This window comes from Podarcis pityusensis (assembly GCF_964106645.2).
Source record: "Podarcis pityusensis genome assembly, chromosome: 16".
NCBI lineage: Eukaryota > Metazoa > Chordata > Lepidosauria > Squamata > Lacertidae > Podarcis > Podarcis pityusensis.
The window spans coordinates 15571882-15591623 of NC_138041.1; the positions used below are offsets into that span (position 1 = coordinate 15571882).

At 51.5% G+C, this 19742-nt stretch overlaps 1 protein-coding gene across 4 annotated transcripts in view; it reads right to left on the reverse strand.

Moving 5' to 3' along the window:
- CDC42BPG (CDC42 binding protein kinase gamma) overlaps positions 1-14847 on the reverse strand; it is a 52886-nt gene extending 38039 nt beyond the window's left edge. For all 4 annotated transcript variants that reach the window (XM_080985916.1, XM_080985915.1, XM_080985914.1 and 1 more), the window contains exon 1: positions 14658-14847. In XM_080985916.1, coding sequence (XP_080842042.1) covers positions 14658-14832 — 175 coding nt within the window. In that variant the 5' untranslated portion in view covers positions 14833-14847. The remainder of the gene's footprint in view (positions 1-14657) is intronic.
- Positions 14848-19742: the final 4895 nt, after the last annotated feature.

The following is a 19742-nucleotide window of genomic DNA, read 5'->3' on the forward strand; positions in this document are numbered from 1 at the left end:
GGCGATGGGGAAAGCTAACCCCCAGTCCCGAAAGCAGGCAAGTTTGCTGGCCAAAATAAGCCCAGCACACTCCTTTTCCCGTACATAAAATTAATCAAGCTGTACAATCTGCCTCAGGCTTGGAACAGGTGGAAAGTGACAGGCGCTGCCAATTTCATTAAGGGATCTCTTTCTCTCTGTCTCTCAAAAGCAACAACAATTGCAGGGGTTTGTTGGGTGAGAAGAAAACCTAAGGAGAGGCTGCTGGGTCAGGCCAGTGGCCTATCCAGTCCAGTCCCTGTTCTCACAGGGGCCAACTAGAAGCCCCAGTGGGAAACTTGCAAGCAGGATTCAAGCACAAGAGCCCTCTCTTCTCCTGTAGTTTTTAGTAACTGGTCTTCAGAAGAGACAGAGCATAGCCATTGTGGCTAGAAGTCAGTGATAGCCTTTTCCTCCTGCAGGGATTTTGCCCCATCCTTTTTTAAAGCCACCCAGGTTGGTGGCCAGCACTGCCACCAGTGGCAGTGAGTTCCGTAGTTTAATAATAATAATAATAATAATAATAATAATAATAATAATTTATTTATACCCCAGCCTCCCTGGCCAGAGCAGGGCTCAGGGTGGCTAACAACAATAAAATCACAGTAAAAACATAACAGGGGGGCAAACCCCAATTTAAAATACAGATTAAAAAGCAATTTAAAATGCAGCCTCATTTTAAAAGTAGCCGATAGATCAAGACCATAAGGGGAGGGCAATATAAAGGTCAGGCTGAGTCCAAACCAAAGGCCAGGCGGAACAGCTCTGTCTTGCAGGCCCTGCGGAAAGATGTCATGTCCCACAGGGCCCTAGTCTCTTGTGACAGAGCGTTCCACCAAGTCGGGGCCAGTACTGAAAAGGCCCTGGCCCTAGTTGAGACCAATCTAACCACTTTGCGACCTGGGACCTCCAAAATGTTGTCATTTGTGGACCTTAAGGTCCTCCGTGGGGCATACCAGGAGAGGCGGTCCCGTAGGTACGTGGGTCCTAGGCCGCATAGGGCTTTAAAGGTCAAAACCAGCACCTTAAACCTGACCCTGTACTCCTCTGGGAGCCAGTGCAGTTGGTAAAGCACTGGATGAACATGATCCCGCAGCAAGGACCCTGTAAGGAGCCTCGTCGCAGCATTCTGCACCCGCTGGAGTCTCTGGGTCAGCTTCAAGGGCAGCCCCACTGCAAGAAGTAGTACTTCCCTTTTACCAGTCCTGAATCTTCAAACATTTGGCTTCACTGGACGTCCACGAGTTCTAGTGTTAGGAGAAAGGGAGGAAAAGTTTTCTTCGCCCATTTTCTCCACGCCATGCATCGTTTTCTAAATTTTTACCATCTCGCCTCTTACTCACCTTTTCTCTAAACTAAAACGCTGCAACCTTTCCTCATAGGGGAGCCACTCCAACCCTGTTATCATTTTAAATGCCCTTTCCTGAATCTTTTCCAATTCTACAATAACTGGGAACTCGGCACTCCCAAGGCCCACTCTTATGATGTAGGGACAGGGAAGAGAGGTGGGCAGGTGGGCAGCAGCAAGCTTGGAGCACAAGCGTCTCAAATACAGGCAGGCAGCATGGCTTGACAGGAAAATGCCCACTGGGCAAGCACCGTACCCAAAGATGCTGCTTGCATGCAGAATTTCTGGATTTGCTGAGCCTGGCTCCCTGGCTGCACCCTGTGGAAGAGAGACCCAGGAGTCCTGGCTCTCATCCAGACCTGTAGCTTTCCAGATGCAGTTGGAGCAGCCAGCATGGCTGATGAGGGTTGTCTGGTTCCTCAGCCCTAACCACTAGCTCTCCTTTTTGGAGAGGCATGCACAGAGGAAGGTGGAAGCCCAGCTCCAATTAACTCAGGATGCATCTGAATTCTACCAGCTGCTGGGAATCTCCAGTGGGGAGGTCCCATGGGGGCATCTCTGTGTGCACAGGATACTAGGCTAGATGGGAGCCCTTTGGTCTGATCCAGCAGGGCTGATGTTAAGCTCTTAAGCTTTTATGTGAATTGTGTTGCTTTTGTTGTTGTTGGCCGCTCTGAGCCCGGCTTCGGCTGGGGAGGGCGGGATAGAAATTATTATTATTATTATTACTATTAAGTCTTTAGTTGTGATGCATTGCAGAGGGTTGGACTGGATGGCCTTTGGGTGCCCTTCCAACTCTACAATTCTAAGATTCCGTAAGTTTGGACAAGGTCCGGCAGTCAGCGTTTTCCCTGAGGAATGGGAATTGTGTCGTTTTCAGGGGGCTGAAGTTCTCTGTCCTTGGTGAACCTGAACTGGCACGATATGTTAAAAATGCATTAAAAATCATCCCCTTGTTTCAGTTCAACCTGTTTTAATTAAATCCCCTTCTCGCGAGCAGCCTGGAGAATTTTGTTACAGGGTGGCCCGTTGAGAAGACTGCAGATAAATCACAGCAAATGTACTTAAAACACCTCGAGATCCTTCTCGTTCTCTGTTTGTAAATTTGGCACAACTTCACTAACGAGCTTCTTCCCTCTAATGAATTTCGCCTCCAGTGGCACCTGGCGCATCCAGTCATTCTGGTCCTTCTGCTGATCGCCTTTATTAGCCCTGTCACATGATCTGGTGGAGGAAAGCTGGCTTCTTCCAGAACATAAATTTATTATCAGAAGAGATGGGGCTGCACAGAACTGAATTGCAGTTGTGAAAGTAGCTGGAGAGGAATTCCTACTTCATTTGTTTCAGGAAACACAGCACCAATGTTGGGTTGAAATGATTCTACCCACCAACTGGAAAATGACAACACAGGGAGTTGAACTAGATCAGGGTTTCCCCAACTTGGGTCTCCAGCTGTTTTTGGACTACAGTTCCCATCATTCCTGACCACTTGGCCTGCCAGCTGGGGATGATGGGAGTTGTAGTCAAAAAACAGCTGGAGACCCAAGTTGGGGAAAACCTGGTCCAGATGACCCTTTGATTCTATCTCTGTGGATGTCAGCTGACCTCTCAGAGAATCATGTGGGCAGGGGCATGCAGTGTACAGTTTCGGCCACTTTGCCGCAAAAAGGATCCTGTATTATGGGTAAAAATTAAAGAAAGGGCAATCGAATGATGAAGTGGGAGAAGCAACTCCCCTATGAAAAACGGTGTTTGGGACTTTTTAGTTTGGAGAAATGGTGAGTCAGAGGCGGGATGATAAAAGGATGCATGGCTTGGAGAAAGTGTATAGAGAAACTCATTGATCTCTCTCTCAGGACACTAGAGCCCATTAATATCCAACAAAGAGGAATGTGGGAAGATATAGGGCTTTAAAAGAGGATTGGACATGGAGGAGAGGGGTTTGCTATGGTGAAACGCCATGGTGGCTCTGCTCAGTCGAGGCAGCAGTGCTTCTGAATGCTTGAACCTCAGGACGGGAGAAGAGGGCTCTTGTGCTTGAATCCTGCTTGCCGGTTTCCCCACAGGCATCTGGTTGGCCGCTGAGCTTAGATAGGCCACTGGCCTTCTCCTGCAGACCTCTCCTTATGAACCCACAGCCTCTGAATGAGAGCAGGGGGTGTAGAGAGCTGGTGCCTTCACAAGGCGAGGAGGTGTGGCGATGGTGGCAGCGGCAGCAGCTGCTGCCTGCCCTCTTTTGGCCCAGAGGAGAGGGCCTCCTTCGCAAATTCTTCCGCTGGTGTTCCTCTGCTCCCAAAGAGTTTCCAGTCTTAGTTCCTCAGTGGAAAACCAGGCGCTGGCCTAGGCACGCCCAGAGGAACCAGCGGGACCACATTCCTCGCAAGGCGAGCAGGGTGGGGACAAGAGCCAGGTCTGAACCCCACACGCCAGAGAAGAGAGGAGAGGCAGCCCCTTCCCATGGGTCACTGCCCCTTTTGCCTGCTCCCAGGCCTAGCTGCCTGCTCCCCCCCCCCGCCCCCAAGAAAGGGGACAGCAGATGCTGGGACATCCCGGAAGAGCCTTGCCACAAGGTGGCTCCCGATTCATAAAAGTTAATTTGTCAGAAAATGCAGGATCCCACCCTGTCAGGAGGAGTGTGCCTAGTGGCAAAGATCTATGGCTCAATAGAAGAGCATTTGCTTTGCATGCGGACAGGTCCCAGGTTCTATCCCTTAATAAGAGGGGCAGGTAGTGGCAGGTGAGGGGAAAGACCCTCTCTCTGCCCGAGTCCACCTGGGGCAGGGGGAGCCATGGCCAGTCAGATATGAAGATGGGGAGCTTGAGGACCTGGTATAAGGCAGCTTGCTAGTTGGACTCATGGCAAAACTCAGATAGAAGGTTCAATACCCGGCAGCACCAAGGTGGGCTGGGAAATAAACTTGCCTGAAACCCTTGAGAGTTGCTGCCAGCCAGTGTACAAGAAAACACTGAAAAGAAAAGCGGTTCAGGCCTTATCACAGAGGAGGGAGGGAAGTGCTTAGTGGAATTTCAAGAGTCAGAAGGGGTTGATGAGCAAGTCTGCAAGCATTCGGTGTGTGTGTGTGTGTGTGTAGCTGATGCCTCTTCATTCGCACCCGCAAATAGTGGAAGCAGACCAGCTTGTGCCATAGAGACCAACAGCTGACCCAGGCCATGCGAACCACCCTTTCCCAGCACAGAATGTGGATTATTTCAGCGCAGAGAATGTGAACATGCGCACACCCACCCTCAGGCATGTGCACCCTTCATGCACAAGGAGGCGGGCGGTGGGGGGAGAGGCTTCTGTGGGGCCTTGGCTAGGTGTACTGCTGCTGCTGCTGCTACCTTAAAAAGCCTCCCGTCTGAAATAAGAAAAACAGCCCTCCTGAAGACTGACAGACAGGTTGGAATCCAAAACCTACCTACCAGGTTGCCAGACCTGGCCAGGTTGCCCTGACGACAGGAGCAACAAACAGTTCTGGTATTCCTCCTGCCCCCCCCCCCCCCCGATGATGCATCACCCTCTATCATGAGCCAGTCCAGGCAGCAGCAGCAGCAGCTCCCTATCAGGTGGAGAGGGGAAATGCCACTGGTTTTTACACCCACTCAGGGAGTATTGGTGGGGCAGGAAGGAGATCCCATGGGAGGGGCAGGCAGGCAACTCTGTGGATAGACAGCCCAGGTTGCATAGATACTGGCTTGTTCCAGCCATGCAGTGCACAAGCAGCTCCCCCCCACCAAGAGGCTGAGCTAGGAAGTGGGCAGGCTGTCACTTCAGGAAGTCTCTGCAGACCCCAGGAAGGAGTTGGAGCACCAGCTCTGCATGCAGAAAGGCTGGGGAAGACCCCTGAAGAACCCCAGAGAGCCAGCGCACCTGGAGCAGCGCTCGGACTTGCTAGAAGGTGGCTTTCTGCATTTTGTTAAAATCTGCCCTTTATTCAAACTCCATGAGGACTAACAGCTTGCTCAACTTTATGGGGAAGGAGCAGAGTGTATGCTTTGCAAGCAAAAGGGCCCAGGGCTCAGTCTTTGGCGTTTCCAAGGAGGGTTGGGCCAAGACCCCCCGAGAGCTGCTGCCGCCACCAGTCAATGTAGGCAACACTGAACTAGATGGGAGGGTCAAGGGTCTGGCAGCTTCCTTGGTTTCTGTACCAAGTCCTCAGGCAACCCCTCTGCTCCTTCCATCCACCTCAGGAATGGATGCACATCCGTTGCCAAACAGCCACCACTGTCACCGAGGGAGCACACTTTGGGTCCCAGATTAAAAATATCTACGCTGCAAGATCAAGGACACACCCACCCAGCACCCAGACTTGAAGAACAGGTCCTGTCTGGTTGCGGAGTGCAATTCACGTGGTAAGAAGGAGCCACAGGGGGAAAGGGGTTGGGTGGCGAGAGTTACATCACATCTTGCTCAGAAGGAACGCTCAAGTGGTTATCCTGGCAGGAGATGGATCCATGCAGGCAAAGAGGAGGGAGGCCCCTGTGCAGGGTGGGGGCTGCGGCCCCGGTTATTAAGATAGGGGAAGACCAAGGTGGTGGTGGCGGTATTGGTGGTTGGGTTTATTCCTTGCCTTTGAGTTAAATCATGCTATGGGCAGGAAGCCACAGGAACCTCCTCTGCTATGAGAGCTGCTAAGTTCATTCCAATGGGGCAAATTCAACACGGTGCCGAAACACCTCTCTGGCCTTCCTGCTTGGCAGAAGAGCCTAAGAAGACCCCTGCTGGATCAGGCCCATGGCCCATCTAGTCCAGCATCCTGTTCTCACAGCAGCCAACCAGATGCCTGTGGGATACTCACAAGCAGGAACCAAGCACAAGAGCCCTCTTCCCTCCTCTGGGTTCTCCAGCAAATGGTCTTCAAAAGCATTGCTGCCTCCAGCTATGGAGCACCCATCGATTGCTCCCTCCTCCACGAATTTGTCCAATCCTCTTTTAAAGCCATCTAACTTGGTGGCCATCGCTGCCTCCAGTGGGAGGGAGTGCCATAGTTTTAACTACGTGCTGTGTGGAAAAGCACTTTCTTCGGCCTGTCCTGAATCTTCCAACATTCAGCTTCACTGGAGGTCCACGTGTTTCTACTGCTATGTGAGAGAGACAGTTCCCAAGGCTTCGTTTCTTGCCACCGGAACATTTCATTTCCCCTCCTACTACCCCAAAAGCCCAAGCGTGAAGTTTTCCTCTCTTCCTGCCTGCCTGCAAGGAAGCTCCCCTCCTTGTCAACATCCTGAGGCTGCCAGTTCCCCCTCTGAACAGCTGCAGCGTTGCGGAGCAGTTCCACGACCAACCGGACAGCAGCGAAAGCCCATTTCGGAGGGGAGTGGGGATGCAGGAAGGCAAGGGAGAGCTGACTTTTAAAGATGATCACAATGGCTTGTTGCAGACCTTTTGGAGTGCTCTCAGGCCTCCGGCCGCCCCCTGCACCAAAAGCTCTCAGAATGAGAACAGAAGAGCCCTGCTGGATCAGGGAAATGGCTCTCTTAGTCCTGTTCTCACAGGGGTCAACCAGGAAACCTACAAGCAAGACAAGAGCCCCCCTCCCCCTCCGGTGGTTTCCAGCTACAGTGGTACCTCTGGTTGTGAACGGGATCCATTCTGGAGCCCCGTTCACAACCTGAAAGGAACACAGCGCATGCACAGGTCGCAATTCACCGCGTCTGCGCATGCGTGAGCAGCGAAACCTGGAAGTAACCCTTTCCAGTACTTCCGGTTCACCGCAGGATGCAACCTGAAAGGGCGTAACCCGCAGCGTTCGCAGCATGAGGTATGACTGTACTGGTATTCAGAAGCATTGCTGCTTCCATCTGTGGAGGCAGAGCAGAGTCATCATGGCCAGTCGCCATGAATAGCCCTCTCTCCTCCATGAATTTGTCCAATTCTCTTTTAAAACCATCTAGGTTTGAGGCCTTCACTGTTTCTTGCGGGAGTGAGTTCCATGCACGGCCTGAAAAAGGTCTTTTATCTGTCCTGGGTCTAAGAATGTTCAGCCACATTGGATGCTCACTAGCTCTAGTGTTATGAGAGAAAAAACTTCTGTCTGTTTTCTCCATGCCATGCACAATTCTGTATACTTCAGTTGTGTCACCCGTTACTTGCCTGTTTCCTAAGCTGAAAAGCCGCAAATGCTGCAACCTCTCCAGTCCCTAAACATACTGAGGTTAGGAACAAGGCGCCGAGAAAAAGGCAGTGTCCCTACCACCACCACCACCACCACTACCACCTTGACCTACACATCCCCACTGCTTGCAGAATTAGCCTCAATATAACAGTTGTGGGGAACCTGTGCCCCCCCAGATGCTGCCGAACTAGTACCCCCATCATCAGCATCCCTGACCATTGGCAAAGTTGGGAGTTGTGACAATGTCAAGGCGGGTACAGACTGGCTTCAGCACTTGTTGGGGAAGCCAGAGAAACAGCCTTCAGATTTTACATCGTCAACCTGCTGGTTCCTTCCTCTCTTGACAACAAAGGGAGGAGTTTAGGGATATTTAAAAAATAATAATTTTATAAGTTGTGTGTCCTTGTTTCTCAATTCGATCCATTTACATGGTTTTGTGGTGTTTTATGCATTGTGACTTGCCGTTATTTTCATTGCTTATAGTTTAGTCATTCTTTATTGTACTTGTTACGTGTAAACTGTTTAATTATTGTTTGCTGGTATTTAATTTTACCGTTTACTGTTATACTCTAATGGATTATTGAAGATTGCTTTATTCAGTGTAAGTTGTTTATTTTAAAGTTATGGTTTTATCATGCAGGGCATTTTTTTCTAGAAAAAGAGGTGTTGGAACTTGTTGACCTTTTTTTAGGGGGAGTACCCAGCCAAAGATAGCCCCTGAAAAAGCTTCTCTTCTTATGCCCTTGCACCAATTGCCTCATGTATAGTAATATAGAAAGGCGGTATACAAATTAAAAGTGAACTGAAATGAAATAAAGATGAGTGAGAGAAGGGGTCATTGTGGCTGTTGGCTCGCAGAAAGCCTTGGGTTCAATCTCTGATGGCATCTGCAAAGAGGAGTCTTGCCTGGTCGTGGCAGAGACCCTAAAGAGCTGTAAACTGCTCAGTGTTCCTGGACCCAGCTCCTAGTCTAACACTCTCACAACACCACACTGATGTGCATATAATTACTAGCAGGCTTAGAACATCTGCCTCATAGCCAGCCAAACTACTGTCCCATTTAGCCCACTCTGGCCTGCTCTGACTGACAGCAGGTCTCCAGGGCCTCAAGGAGGGATTGAACCCAGAGCCTTCTGACACCTGGCAGGTGCTCTGTCATCCATGGCTGGCAGACCTTCCCACAATTCTCTGGGACTGGCTAGTTGCAAAAAGGCAGAAGAGGGAAGCACACTTTTTCAGGTGAGATGCATACCCCTCAACTGTCCCATTTAAAGCGGGAAATCCCAGAATCACAGAAGCCAATCCCGGCTTCTGTTTGGACCCCAGAATTTCCCATTTGTTGGTGCAAAAGCGCCGGACCAAAAGACACTCACTCTGGTGCAAGTCAGCAGGGTTGTGCCAGAGCACTGGAACGAAAGCCACTCGTTTGTTGGTCTTGCAGGACAAAAAAAACAGAGCGGCTTCAGTTTCATGCTCTCGTGAGAGCTTGAAACCAAAAATAGAGCATCCGGATTTAGGTGCCAAAAATGTTGGAGGGTATGGATATACATTCGTGGAGAATGGCTTCAAGCTGTTTGGAGGAAGGGCCGGCACTATCATTGGGCTGAAGGAGGCAACTGAGGGCAGCATCAGCATCGCCCAGCCCTTCTGCCTGAGCATCCTCTCCACCCCCAGCCATTACCCCTGTGTTGCAGGATAGAGCTTGCATGCCACATGGCCTGCCCTGAGCCCAATTCCAGGTGCAATTGAGGAGACTATGCCATTCGTCAGGCAGCAAAAGAACTTGGGCTGGCCCTGAGCAGACAGTCCAATGGGCCTCTTTGTCTTGAACTGCCCCCTTCTACAGAGTTCAGCACATAACAATCTGGACAGCCTTTGCACCCTTTCAGAGTGAGAAAGAGGGTAGAACAGACACCCGTGTAAGGACTGAGGCCGCCTGAAGCCAGGCCGCTCTGCCGCCATCAGTTTTCCTTATGGTTTGCAATTGCCAGAGCGGTCCTGAGGGATTTTGCTGCCTGGAGGAAGGCAAGATGGTGCCCCCACTAAATCCACACACACAAGGTGACGGGACTGGGAGACGAACCTTACTTCCATGCCTGCAGTGGGTTCCTGTCCTCTGTCACACCGGAGGACAAGCAGCAATTTTAGGCACTCCAGGACAGACCACGAGGGCACTCCCACCCAGCACTGTCCTCTGAGAGAGGAATGCCTCTGGGGAACAGGGGAACATGCCTTACTTTGTCTAACGATAGGGCCGGGCCGGCGAACAGCTCATAGAAGACTTCAAAGTTATGCAGATATTTACAAGCTGCATTTCTGAATATTGCAAGGTCCAGATAAGCAGCCTTGCTTGCTCTGAGGGACTCCCACAGGGCTGACTAAGACTCAGATGTGACCATGGACAGAAGAACTATCTTCAAAACAGGACTAACCCATTTTGGAGCGGGGGGGGGGTGTGAGGTGGGGGAGGTTATCTAGGGATTATAGGAAGCTGCCATATGCAGAGCCAAACTATTTGCCCAGCTAACTCAGTGTCAGCTATACAGACTGGCAGAGGTTCTCTCTCTCTCCAGGATTTCAGGAAGGCAGTTGTTCCCTGCCCTACCTGGAGATGCTGTTGGGGGTGTGTGTGTCACACCTGGGGAGGGGGTCATACCTGGGATTTTCTGCTCTCTCTCGTCTTCTGCCCCTTCAACACAAAATTCCGGGGCTGTGTACAAATGTGTGAATAAAAACCATGCAACACAAAACAGCAGACGGCATGGGTCCCAGCCAGAAGACTGTGCAAGAAAATGCATTGTTAGAGAACTGCGGAACTCACTTCTGCAGGAGGCAGTGAGAGTCACCAGTTTGGATAGCCTTAAGAGAGGATTGGACAGATTCGTGGAGGAGAAGCCAGCTATCAAGGCTCCCAGCCACGATGGCCATGCTCTGCCTCCGCTTTTGAAGGCAGCTATGCTTGCGGGAAACCAGTGGATGGGAGAGGAGTCTTGTGCTGTGAGCTTTCTTGTGGGTTTCCCATATGGGCATCTGGGTGGTCCCTGGGGGAATTCACTAAGCTCTTCTTAAGTCCTTATATGTGATAGAATTATATTTCCTGATACAATACAATTCAGCTCTTTTGTAACCGTCACAAAAGGGGATTGTTTTGTGCCAGCATTGGTGTTGGGAAAAGGGGATGGGGATGGGCCTAATGCTATTGGGGGGGGGGGTGTTGAACACATATGCACACTGATAGGGTTGGGGAAATGTTTCTGGTCCACAGCCACTGCAAATATCACATTTCTGGAACCAAAATCCAACGTCCTACGTCCAAGGCACAAAGGACCCATCTAAGTCTCCAGGCTGTATGTTTCTTTCCAACTTTAAAACCCAGTGTTAATGGATACAGTCATACCTCGGGTTACGAACACTGCGGGTTGCACGTTTTCGGGTTGTGGACTGCACCGAACCCAGAAGTACTGGAACGGGTTACTTCCGGGTTTCGGCACAGACGCGGCACTTCGGGTTCACGTTCGCAACACAAGGTATGACTGTAATTGGAAAAACCTCTCTCTCTATGGGAAACATAAGTGAGCTGCTGCCAGTCAGAACAGGACAAACTGGTGTAAGCAGTATTTGGTGGTGTGGTTTAAAGATGTGAAGGCTCAGGGGGAAAACAATAAACATGGGAGGGCAGGAACTGTCACCCCAACCCCCCCTTTCCCCCCCAGGCCTTCACATCGCCAGTTGTGGGGCAAGCCCTCTCTGACCTCTGCTTATAGTTCCACTTCCCAGCGTGAGGGCCTGGGTCTCATTCAGTCTAAGGCAGCCTCCTGTGTCCTTAACAAATGATGCTGAGGGAGGGGTAAATGCTCCACTCTGAAGAGGAGCCCATCTGCTTGTTGCATCCTGGCTCTTACCTCAATAGGAACAGGTGCTACAAGACAGCTGTGCGGTTAACCAAGGCTTGCCAGTCTCAGCAGAAGCAGCTGGCATTCGGAGATCTCAGCTGGCCTCCAGGCTGTTGCTGGGTGCAACTCAAAAGGGTGGATTCAGCTGCAGAATTTTAGGGACCAAGTTACCTAAAGGGGTGTCTTCTCCCGTATGAACCTGCCCAGGGCCTTCAGATCAGTGGTGGCCCCAATCCGCTCCCCCCCCAGCCACACCTTTAGAGGCTCTCAGGGTGGCAAGTGGGACAAGGCAGTCTGTCTGTTGGCATCGTGGTTTATGGGACTCTCTCGTCAGAAATCCCTCTCCCTTGCCAAGTTTGTCATCCTTTAGGCAGCTCCAGCCCTACTATTAGGCAAAGTGAGGTTGTGGGAGGTGGCAGCAGCAAAGCGATGGAAAGCAAAGCGAGGCGCTCACCCACCAGCTAGCAATTAGCCTGCTGCCTTCAGGGACTGTGGAGGTGGTTGTCCCATCACCACTGTTGAAGCAAAATGGTGTTCTGGTTGGCTTCTGGAAGGAGGGGCACCATCCGGCCCTTTGCCTCAGGCGGCAAAATGTCTTGGGCTGGCCCTGCCTTTAGGCGCCGACTTAACACCACACTCGTGGCTTCTCGGACAGTTGCATCGGCCTCCTTTGCTGCCGTTAGGTTAAATTCTATGTTTCAGGTTTTTATTTTTATTTTTGTTTTCAAACACCATTGTTCCAAGCTGCCCTGACTGCTTTGAAGCAGGAAAGTGGGGCACCCTCACTATTCTAAATGAAACAGAAGTCAGAAGTATCCAGGAGGGCTGTTTCATAGAGCAGAGAAACACCCCCCAAAGTTGTGTCTGAGCTCCAAGGCCTGGCTCCAAGGGCCTCCTGGCCGTTCCCTCACTGCGAGAAGTGAAGTTACAGAGGGCCTTCTTGGTAGTGGTGGAAAGTGAGTGTGCTTATCCTTTTTATGCTCAGAAGTTAGGAATAAACTGCTGAATAACACACACACACACACCGTGGATGTTGATGAGAGGAGGAAGAGAAGAGGATCTCCCAGGATCAAGCAAAACCACACAGCCTTCAGCAACCTGGTGCCCTCAGATGTCTCGGACCACAACCCCCATCAGCACGGCAAAGAATGCCCATTACATTGATGGTTCCACACCCCAACCTGGGCAATAATGCAAATCCTGAGTGTGCAAATGTGTTAAAGAAACTGGAGGTGGAAAAGAGCCTTCCTTGCCTCAGATGCCCCAGAGAAAGGCTGTCAGTCACAGCAGCAAATATTCTAACCTGGCATGAAAGGGTCCGGATGTCCCTAAACCCACCACAGAGTCCTGCTGTTTCAGAGAGATTAAATTTCCACCCCTGGACCTGATACCAAGGTCCTTCTTACGAGCAAGATACAGGATGCAAAGCCCACAGGTGGCATGGCTGGCATTTGCCCTGCCGTGTCTTTGCCGTCCTTTAACAAGCCATAGAATCATGGTGCTGGAAGGGACCTGAAGGATCATCCAGCAGAACCCTCTGAAATGCAGGAATAAGCCCCTGACTGTGATAGAGAAGCCACCAAAGGCTGGCATCTCAAGAGATAGGAAGGTCCCTTTCTGGCTTGGCTACATTCTCAGCGCATCACTTGAGGCGTGTGACATCGCCACACTGCTCCATGACTCAGTTCCCCTCTCTGTGACGCAAGGGCACAGCCGGTCCATTCATTTCCTACTATGCCCTCCTTGGGGCATGACTGTGGGTGGTCCCAAGCAGGGAGGATAACTTGTGGGTTGTTGTGGAGGTGGGACAGGCGAACCCTAGTGGGGAAACTAGCCAAAAGGAGGCTTCACCTGTTCCATTCTAGATACACACACACCAAAATCAAGCTCGGAGGTATCTCCCAGATTCAATTCCTGGCATCTCCAGGTAGGGTTGGGAGCAGTAATGGATAGCTGCTGCCAATCTGCACTGAGCTAGCTAGAGCCAATGGTCTTATTCAGTATAAACTGGCTTCCCATGTTGATGAGTTCTGCGTAGCGAAGGAAGCTTTGCCATTCTTGCGATAAGCATCAGTCCGGTTTGTCCACCACTCACCCCAAGCAACCAGTTTCCTTATTCCCACAGCCATGACGGTCAACAGCAAAGGCTGGGTACCCTCTCCAAATGATGCACGCTACAACTCCCATCACCCCTGACCATTGGCCATACTAGATTCTGGAGCGGATGGGAGTTAAAAATCCAAAACATCTGGGGAGAAGCCCTGCTGACGGCCCCTAGTCTATAGTGGGTGAAAGAAGAGGGCTTGGGTGGTCCCTTCAGTAGCTCTCAGTCCCTCGTGGCAGAGAATTCTGTGGGTGTTTTTACTCTCCGAATCCCGCAGGTTGAATCAGTGGAAGGGAGGCACTCTGCACATGCTTAAAGAGAAGTACCCATTCTACAGCAGTATGTAGACAAATCGGAACAGGTCCAGAGGGAGGTAGCAAAGATGGTCAGGGGTATAGAAAATGAGCCCCAGGTAGTAAAGCTGAACAAAATATGGTGTGTTTAATTGGTGCGGGTTTGCAGGTTGTGATACCTCTGCAATTCAGATACTCGAATGAGTGTCAGATAAGCACTGGACAGTGTGGCAGATGCACAACATACATTTAAGGCCCACTTAAAACACATGCCTTCCCCCAAATAATCCTGGGAACTGCGGCTCCCCCCGCACAGAGATACAGGTGCCATGGAATCACAGCAAACTACAGTTCCCAGAATTCCTTTGAGAGAGGGGAAGCCATGTGCATACTAGGTACGCATCTAGGTATTAAATCTCTGCTGTCCCAGAAAGCCTTGATCTAATGGTCTTTAAGATCCAAGGCACCAGATTTTGGTTGAACATTAGGAGAGACTTCTTGACAGCAAGAGGAGTTCACCAAGGGAGCCAATGGCCTTGCCAGGGGTTGATGGTAGTGGGGCTGTCCCTGGCTGGAGATCTTCAAGCAGAGGCACCTGTTGGACACATGCCAGCCAAAAAGCGGGTTGGACTAGACCGCCTTCATGAACCGCGGCCCACCTTCACCTCTTCGGGTATTTTATGTTACTACTTTACATGCTTCAGAACTCAGCCTCAGACCTTCCTCTCCGCCACGCTAAACAAGCTCCTTGCTCTCCACCTGGGAGAAGTCTTAACTCCGAGAAACTGACTGGCCCCGGCCCCGCAAGCCACCCGTCGCGCCGGAGAGGCGCTCTGCACGCGCCCAGGAACCCTCCGGCCCAGAGTCCTGCCGCTGCCCACTCACCCCAGTCCAGGAAGCGCTGCACGTTCTTCTCCCGCCGCAGGGGGGCGCCGCTGCACTCCTGGTGGACGCAGAGCAGCAGGTCCAGCAGCGCCTCCAGCCCCGGCTCGGCCGCCGCCCCTTCGCCCAGCAGCGCCTCCCGCAGCCCGGCCAGGCGCCGCTCCACCGGGCTGCACATGATCGCCGCCGCGGAGCTGGAGCGGGACAGGCGAGGACGCCGCGGGAGCCCGGCCAGCAATGCCGCCGCCGCCGACTCTGGAGCAGCCAGAGGAGCGCCCCGCCCCGATGCTGGTGGGATGGGCGCAACCCGACACCTGGCCCAGCTGGGAGCGGGAGGAGGAGGAGGAGGAGGGCGAGGGCGCCGCCGGAGCGGGAGCGCCCGCAGGGACCAGCGCCACCCTCCTCCCGGGCGCCGATGCCCCAGACGCGCCCCTGCGGTTACTCTATGTTGCCGGCACGGGCTGGCAGCAGCGCATCGCCGGGCTTGCAGGTGTGGGCTCTTTCACAGCCCAACGCGGAGACGCCACGCGGGGCTCACTGTGAAGACAGGATGCCGGGCCACGGGGCAGCGAGGCTCCTATCCTAGAGTTGGTAAGGGTCACGAGGGGCATCTTAGTCTAGCTCCTGCCACGCAGGAATCTCTTGCCCAACATGGGGCTCGAACCCACGACCCTGAAATTAGAAACCTTCTGCTCCCAGTTCCATCCCTGTGGTTGAGCTCTTGGGACCATCTGCATGCATAGCTGGTGAGATGGGATGCAAGATGTGACCCTTCCTCTAATTCCAACTGAATCAGTCGCAAAGGATTTGAATAGTAAACAAATAACATTCCTGCATTGCAGGGGGTTGGACTAGATGACCCTTGGGATCCCAGCTCTACAATCGTATGATTCTGTGCTTTTCCCCCCACAGGGTTAAAACTGAGAGGGAAGGGTAATGGTGGCAGGGACAGAATGTCAGGTCCAGCCCTCCTATTAGATCACCTGAGGTGTTCATCACAGGCCACTGTCATTTTGGCACCTAATGGGAATCATAAAATGGCAAAAAAAGAGGAAAGGTAAAGGACCTCTGGATGATTAAGTCCAGTCAATGGTGACTATGAGGTGTGGCACTTATCTCACTTCAGGCTGAGGGAGTCGTGTTTGTCCACAGCTTTCTGGGTCATGTGGCCAGCATGACTAAACTGCTTCTGGTGCAACGGAAACACTGAGACGGAAGCCAGAGCACACAGAAATGCTGTTTACCTTCCTGCTGGAGTGGTACCTATTTATCTACTCGCACTGGTGAGCTTTTGAACTGCTAGGTTGGCAGAAGCTGGGACAGAGCAACGGGAGCTCACCCGTCGTGTGGATTCGAACCGCTGACCTTCCCATCGGCAAGCCCAAGAGTGGTTTAGACCACAGCGCCACCTGCATCCCTTTGGTGCACAAAATGGCACCTCCATCCCCACCTGGGAGGAAGGGGAACAAGGAGGGAATGAAAATCTACATTGGGCTCTGCTGCCCCTGTGGATCTTGCCGCCTGAGGCAGAGATGGTTGCACCGGCCCTGCACTGGAGGGATGCCCATTGGCCACCAACTCTCCCCTTGCAAAGAGCAGCCCTGAGAACACCTGTTGCACAGGGCTGCAAATACAATATGGACCAGCATTGCTCACTCTGCCTGGCAGCAACTCTCCAGGGTCTCCCTCTGGAGAAAGGTTTCCCCATCACCAGTTACCTGATCTTATTACCTGGAGATACCTGGGACCTCCCTGCGTGCAAAGCAGGTGCCCTGCTTATCTCATTCCAAATCATAGCTCAATAAGGCAGCATATGGAGACTGATCAGCCATCTGCAGTAGGCATTCAGAAATTGCATCTAGGTGTCACCTGAGCCCCCCTCCAGTTTTGACAGCAGATGGCACTGGGTTGCCGCCCTAAGCCTTGGAGTTGCATATAGCCACCATGACTAATAGCCACGGACTGCTTATGCCTGCTTAAAGATAAAGGTAAATGACCCTGACCCTTTAGACCATGACCGACTCTGGGGTTGCGGCGCTCATCTCGCTCTATAGGCTGAGGGAGCCGGCGTTTGTCCGCAGACAGCTTCCAGATCATGTGGCCAGCATGACTAAGCCGCTTCTGGTGAACCAGAGCAGTGCACGGAAACGCCGTTTACCTTCCCGCTGCAACGGTACCTATTTACCTACTTGGACTTTGACGTGCTTTTGAACTGCTAGGTTGGCAGGAGCAGGGACTGAGCAACGGGAGCTCACCCCGTTGCAGGGATTCGAACCACCGACCTTCTGATCAGCAAGTCCTAGGCTATGTAGTTTAACCCACAGCGCCACCCACGTCCCACTTAGATCCATCTAATTCCCTTTCCAAAGACATTTAAGCACCGGGGGACTGCAAGTTCCATACATTAGCACCACTGCCGCTGCTGTGCCTCCTGCACAGGGCTCACCTAATCCAACCTCTTCCAGCTGCGCAATCATCAACCCGACCCCCTTGCCCGGCGCCTGTCTACATGCCCAATCCAAAAGTCCTATGGGGGGGGGGGGAGTTTCCAGCTTGCATGAAGCTGCACTGCCCTCTGCTGGGAAAAACAGCAACAATAGTTAATACTCACACTTGGGGAGCAGAACAAACGCCAGCCGGTTCTGTACCCACTTGCCACAAAAGGCCCTTAGAGCATGGGTAGGTAAACTAAGGCCTGGAGGCCAGATCCTGCCCAATCGCCTTCTAAATCCGGCCCACGGACGGTCTGGGAATCAGCATGTTTTTACACTAGCCCAATGGTTGCCATTAATTTGATTTTGAATTGATTTTAAAATGAATTGATTTTAGAATGCTGTGTTACTTTTATTGTTGTTAGCCACTCTGAGCCCAGCTTCGGCTGGGGAGGGCAGGATATAAATAAAATAAATTATTATTATTATTATTATTATTATTATTATTATTATTATATGTCCTTTTATTTAAAATGCATCTCTGGGTTATTTGTGGGGCATAGGAATTTGTTCTCCCCCCCCCTCAAAATACAGTCTGGCCCCCACAAGGTCTGAGGGACAGTGGACTGGCCCCCAGCTGAAAAAGTTTGCTGACTCCTGCCTTAGATCCTGAGGCTGTGCATACAGATATAAGAAGAGCCTGCCTGCTGGATCAGGCCAATGGCTCATCTTAGTCCAGCATCCTGTTCTCACAGGGGCCACCCAAATGACCGTGGGAAACCTGCAAGCAGAATCCGAGCACAAGAGCAACTCTCCCTTCTCATGGTTTCCAGCGAGTGGTATTCAGAAGCATTGCTGCCTCCAACTGGGGAGGCACAGCACAACCATTGCGGCTTGTAGCCATCGATAGCCCTCTCCTCCATAAATTTCTTTCATCCTCTGTTCAAGCCATCGAGGTAGACGGCCATCACCGCCTCCTGCGGCAGGGAGTTCCAGAGTTTAACCATGTGCTGCGTTAAGGAGGACTTCCTTTCATCTGTCCCAAACCTTCCAGCATTCAGCTTCATGTTAGGAGGGAGGTAGAAAAAGCTTTCCCCTTGCCTACTTTCTCTATGTCATGCATGATAGTATAACCTTTTATCATGCTGCCTCTTGCATTTTCTCTAAACCATGGGTAGGCAAACTAAGGCCCAGGGGCCGGATCTGGCCCAATCGCCTTCTAAATCCGGCCCGCGGACGGTCCAGGAATCAGCATGTTTTTACATGAGTAGAATGTGTGCTTTTATTTAAAACACATCTCTGGGTTATTTGTGGGGCATAGGAATTTGTTCATTTTTCCCCAAAATATAGTCCAGCCCCCCACAAGGTCTGAGGGACAGTGGACCGGCCCCCTGCTGAAAAAGTTTGCTGATTCCTGAATCTGAACTAAAAAATCCGAAATGCTGCAAGCTTCCCTCACAGGGGATTTGCTCCACACACACCCCGATCATTTTAAGTTCCCCTTTTCTGAACATTTTCCAACTCTGCAACATCCTTTCTGAGGTCGAGAGACCAGACCTGTACAAAGTATTCCCAATGTGGCTATGCGGACAGCATCCCTGACCTAGCAGGGGTTACTGACTGGGAGTGGCTAAATTTCAAAGCACCCAGACCCAGTCATATCACCCCTCGCTCCTATCTTTACTGAGGAAGTTTGTCTCAACACAAGTACCCTGCTTTGGATGAAGTCACACCCCTCCAGTCTGGAACTGCATCACAAACATAGGAATCACTGAGCTGCGATACCTGCATTCCAGGGGTTGGACTAGATGACTGCTGGGGTTCCCTTTCCAACTCTGCAGTTTTATGGTTCTATGTTTAGACATGCAAACAGCAACTTCAGCCAGCAGAGGGCAGCAGCCTCATGCTTCCCCTTGGTAGGCACCCACAAAAATGGGTGCGCATGCCCAGATTGCAAGTGTGCCCCACCTCTGCTCCTGCAAGCAAGACTCTCTATCTCTCTCTCACACTCACACACTGCTAGGAAGCAGGACTTGGACTCTTGTGAGTTTCCTTCCTTGGACTCTGCTCCAAACAGGGCAGGAGATGATGGGCTCAAGAATACTGCCAGATGCTCAAGATGGCCTGTGCGATGATGTGACCTTCTTCCCTTTAGGGAAAAAGAGATAAGCATCCACAGGATTATTCTCTCTGCAGGGAACAGACTTATCCTTGGAACTTGGGAAGGAATCTTTTTGCTTTTTAAGAGGGGAGAGCAGCCAAAAGAAGCCCCTCCCATAGCACTACTAGCTTCTTCCCCTTAAGCCCCAGCCCTATTCTTGCTGCCCCCTCTCGCCTGATCCCAGGCTTCACAGGGGAGGCTGCGGCTCAGTGGCAGGGAAGCTGCTTGGCACACAGAAGGCGCCAGGCACAATCTGACCCCAGCCATATTTCAAATTCTCAAAACCTTTATTGGCGTATATACAAGGCTCCAATAAGGTCCAGTACAATAAAACCACTCAGCAAAAACCTTCACGAATCTTCACCGTGTGCTGCAGAAACCTAGCTATCTCCACCTTAGCCCAATCCTGAGTAAACATAAGGAAGGCTACCTTGCATTCATCTGAATGCCACTCCCTGCTAACAACCGATTAATGAACTTAGATGAAATTGTTTG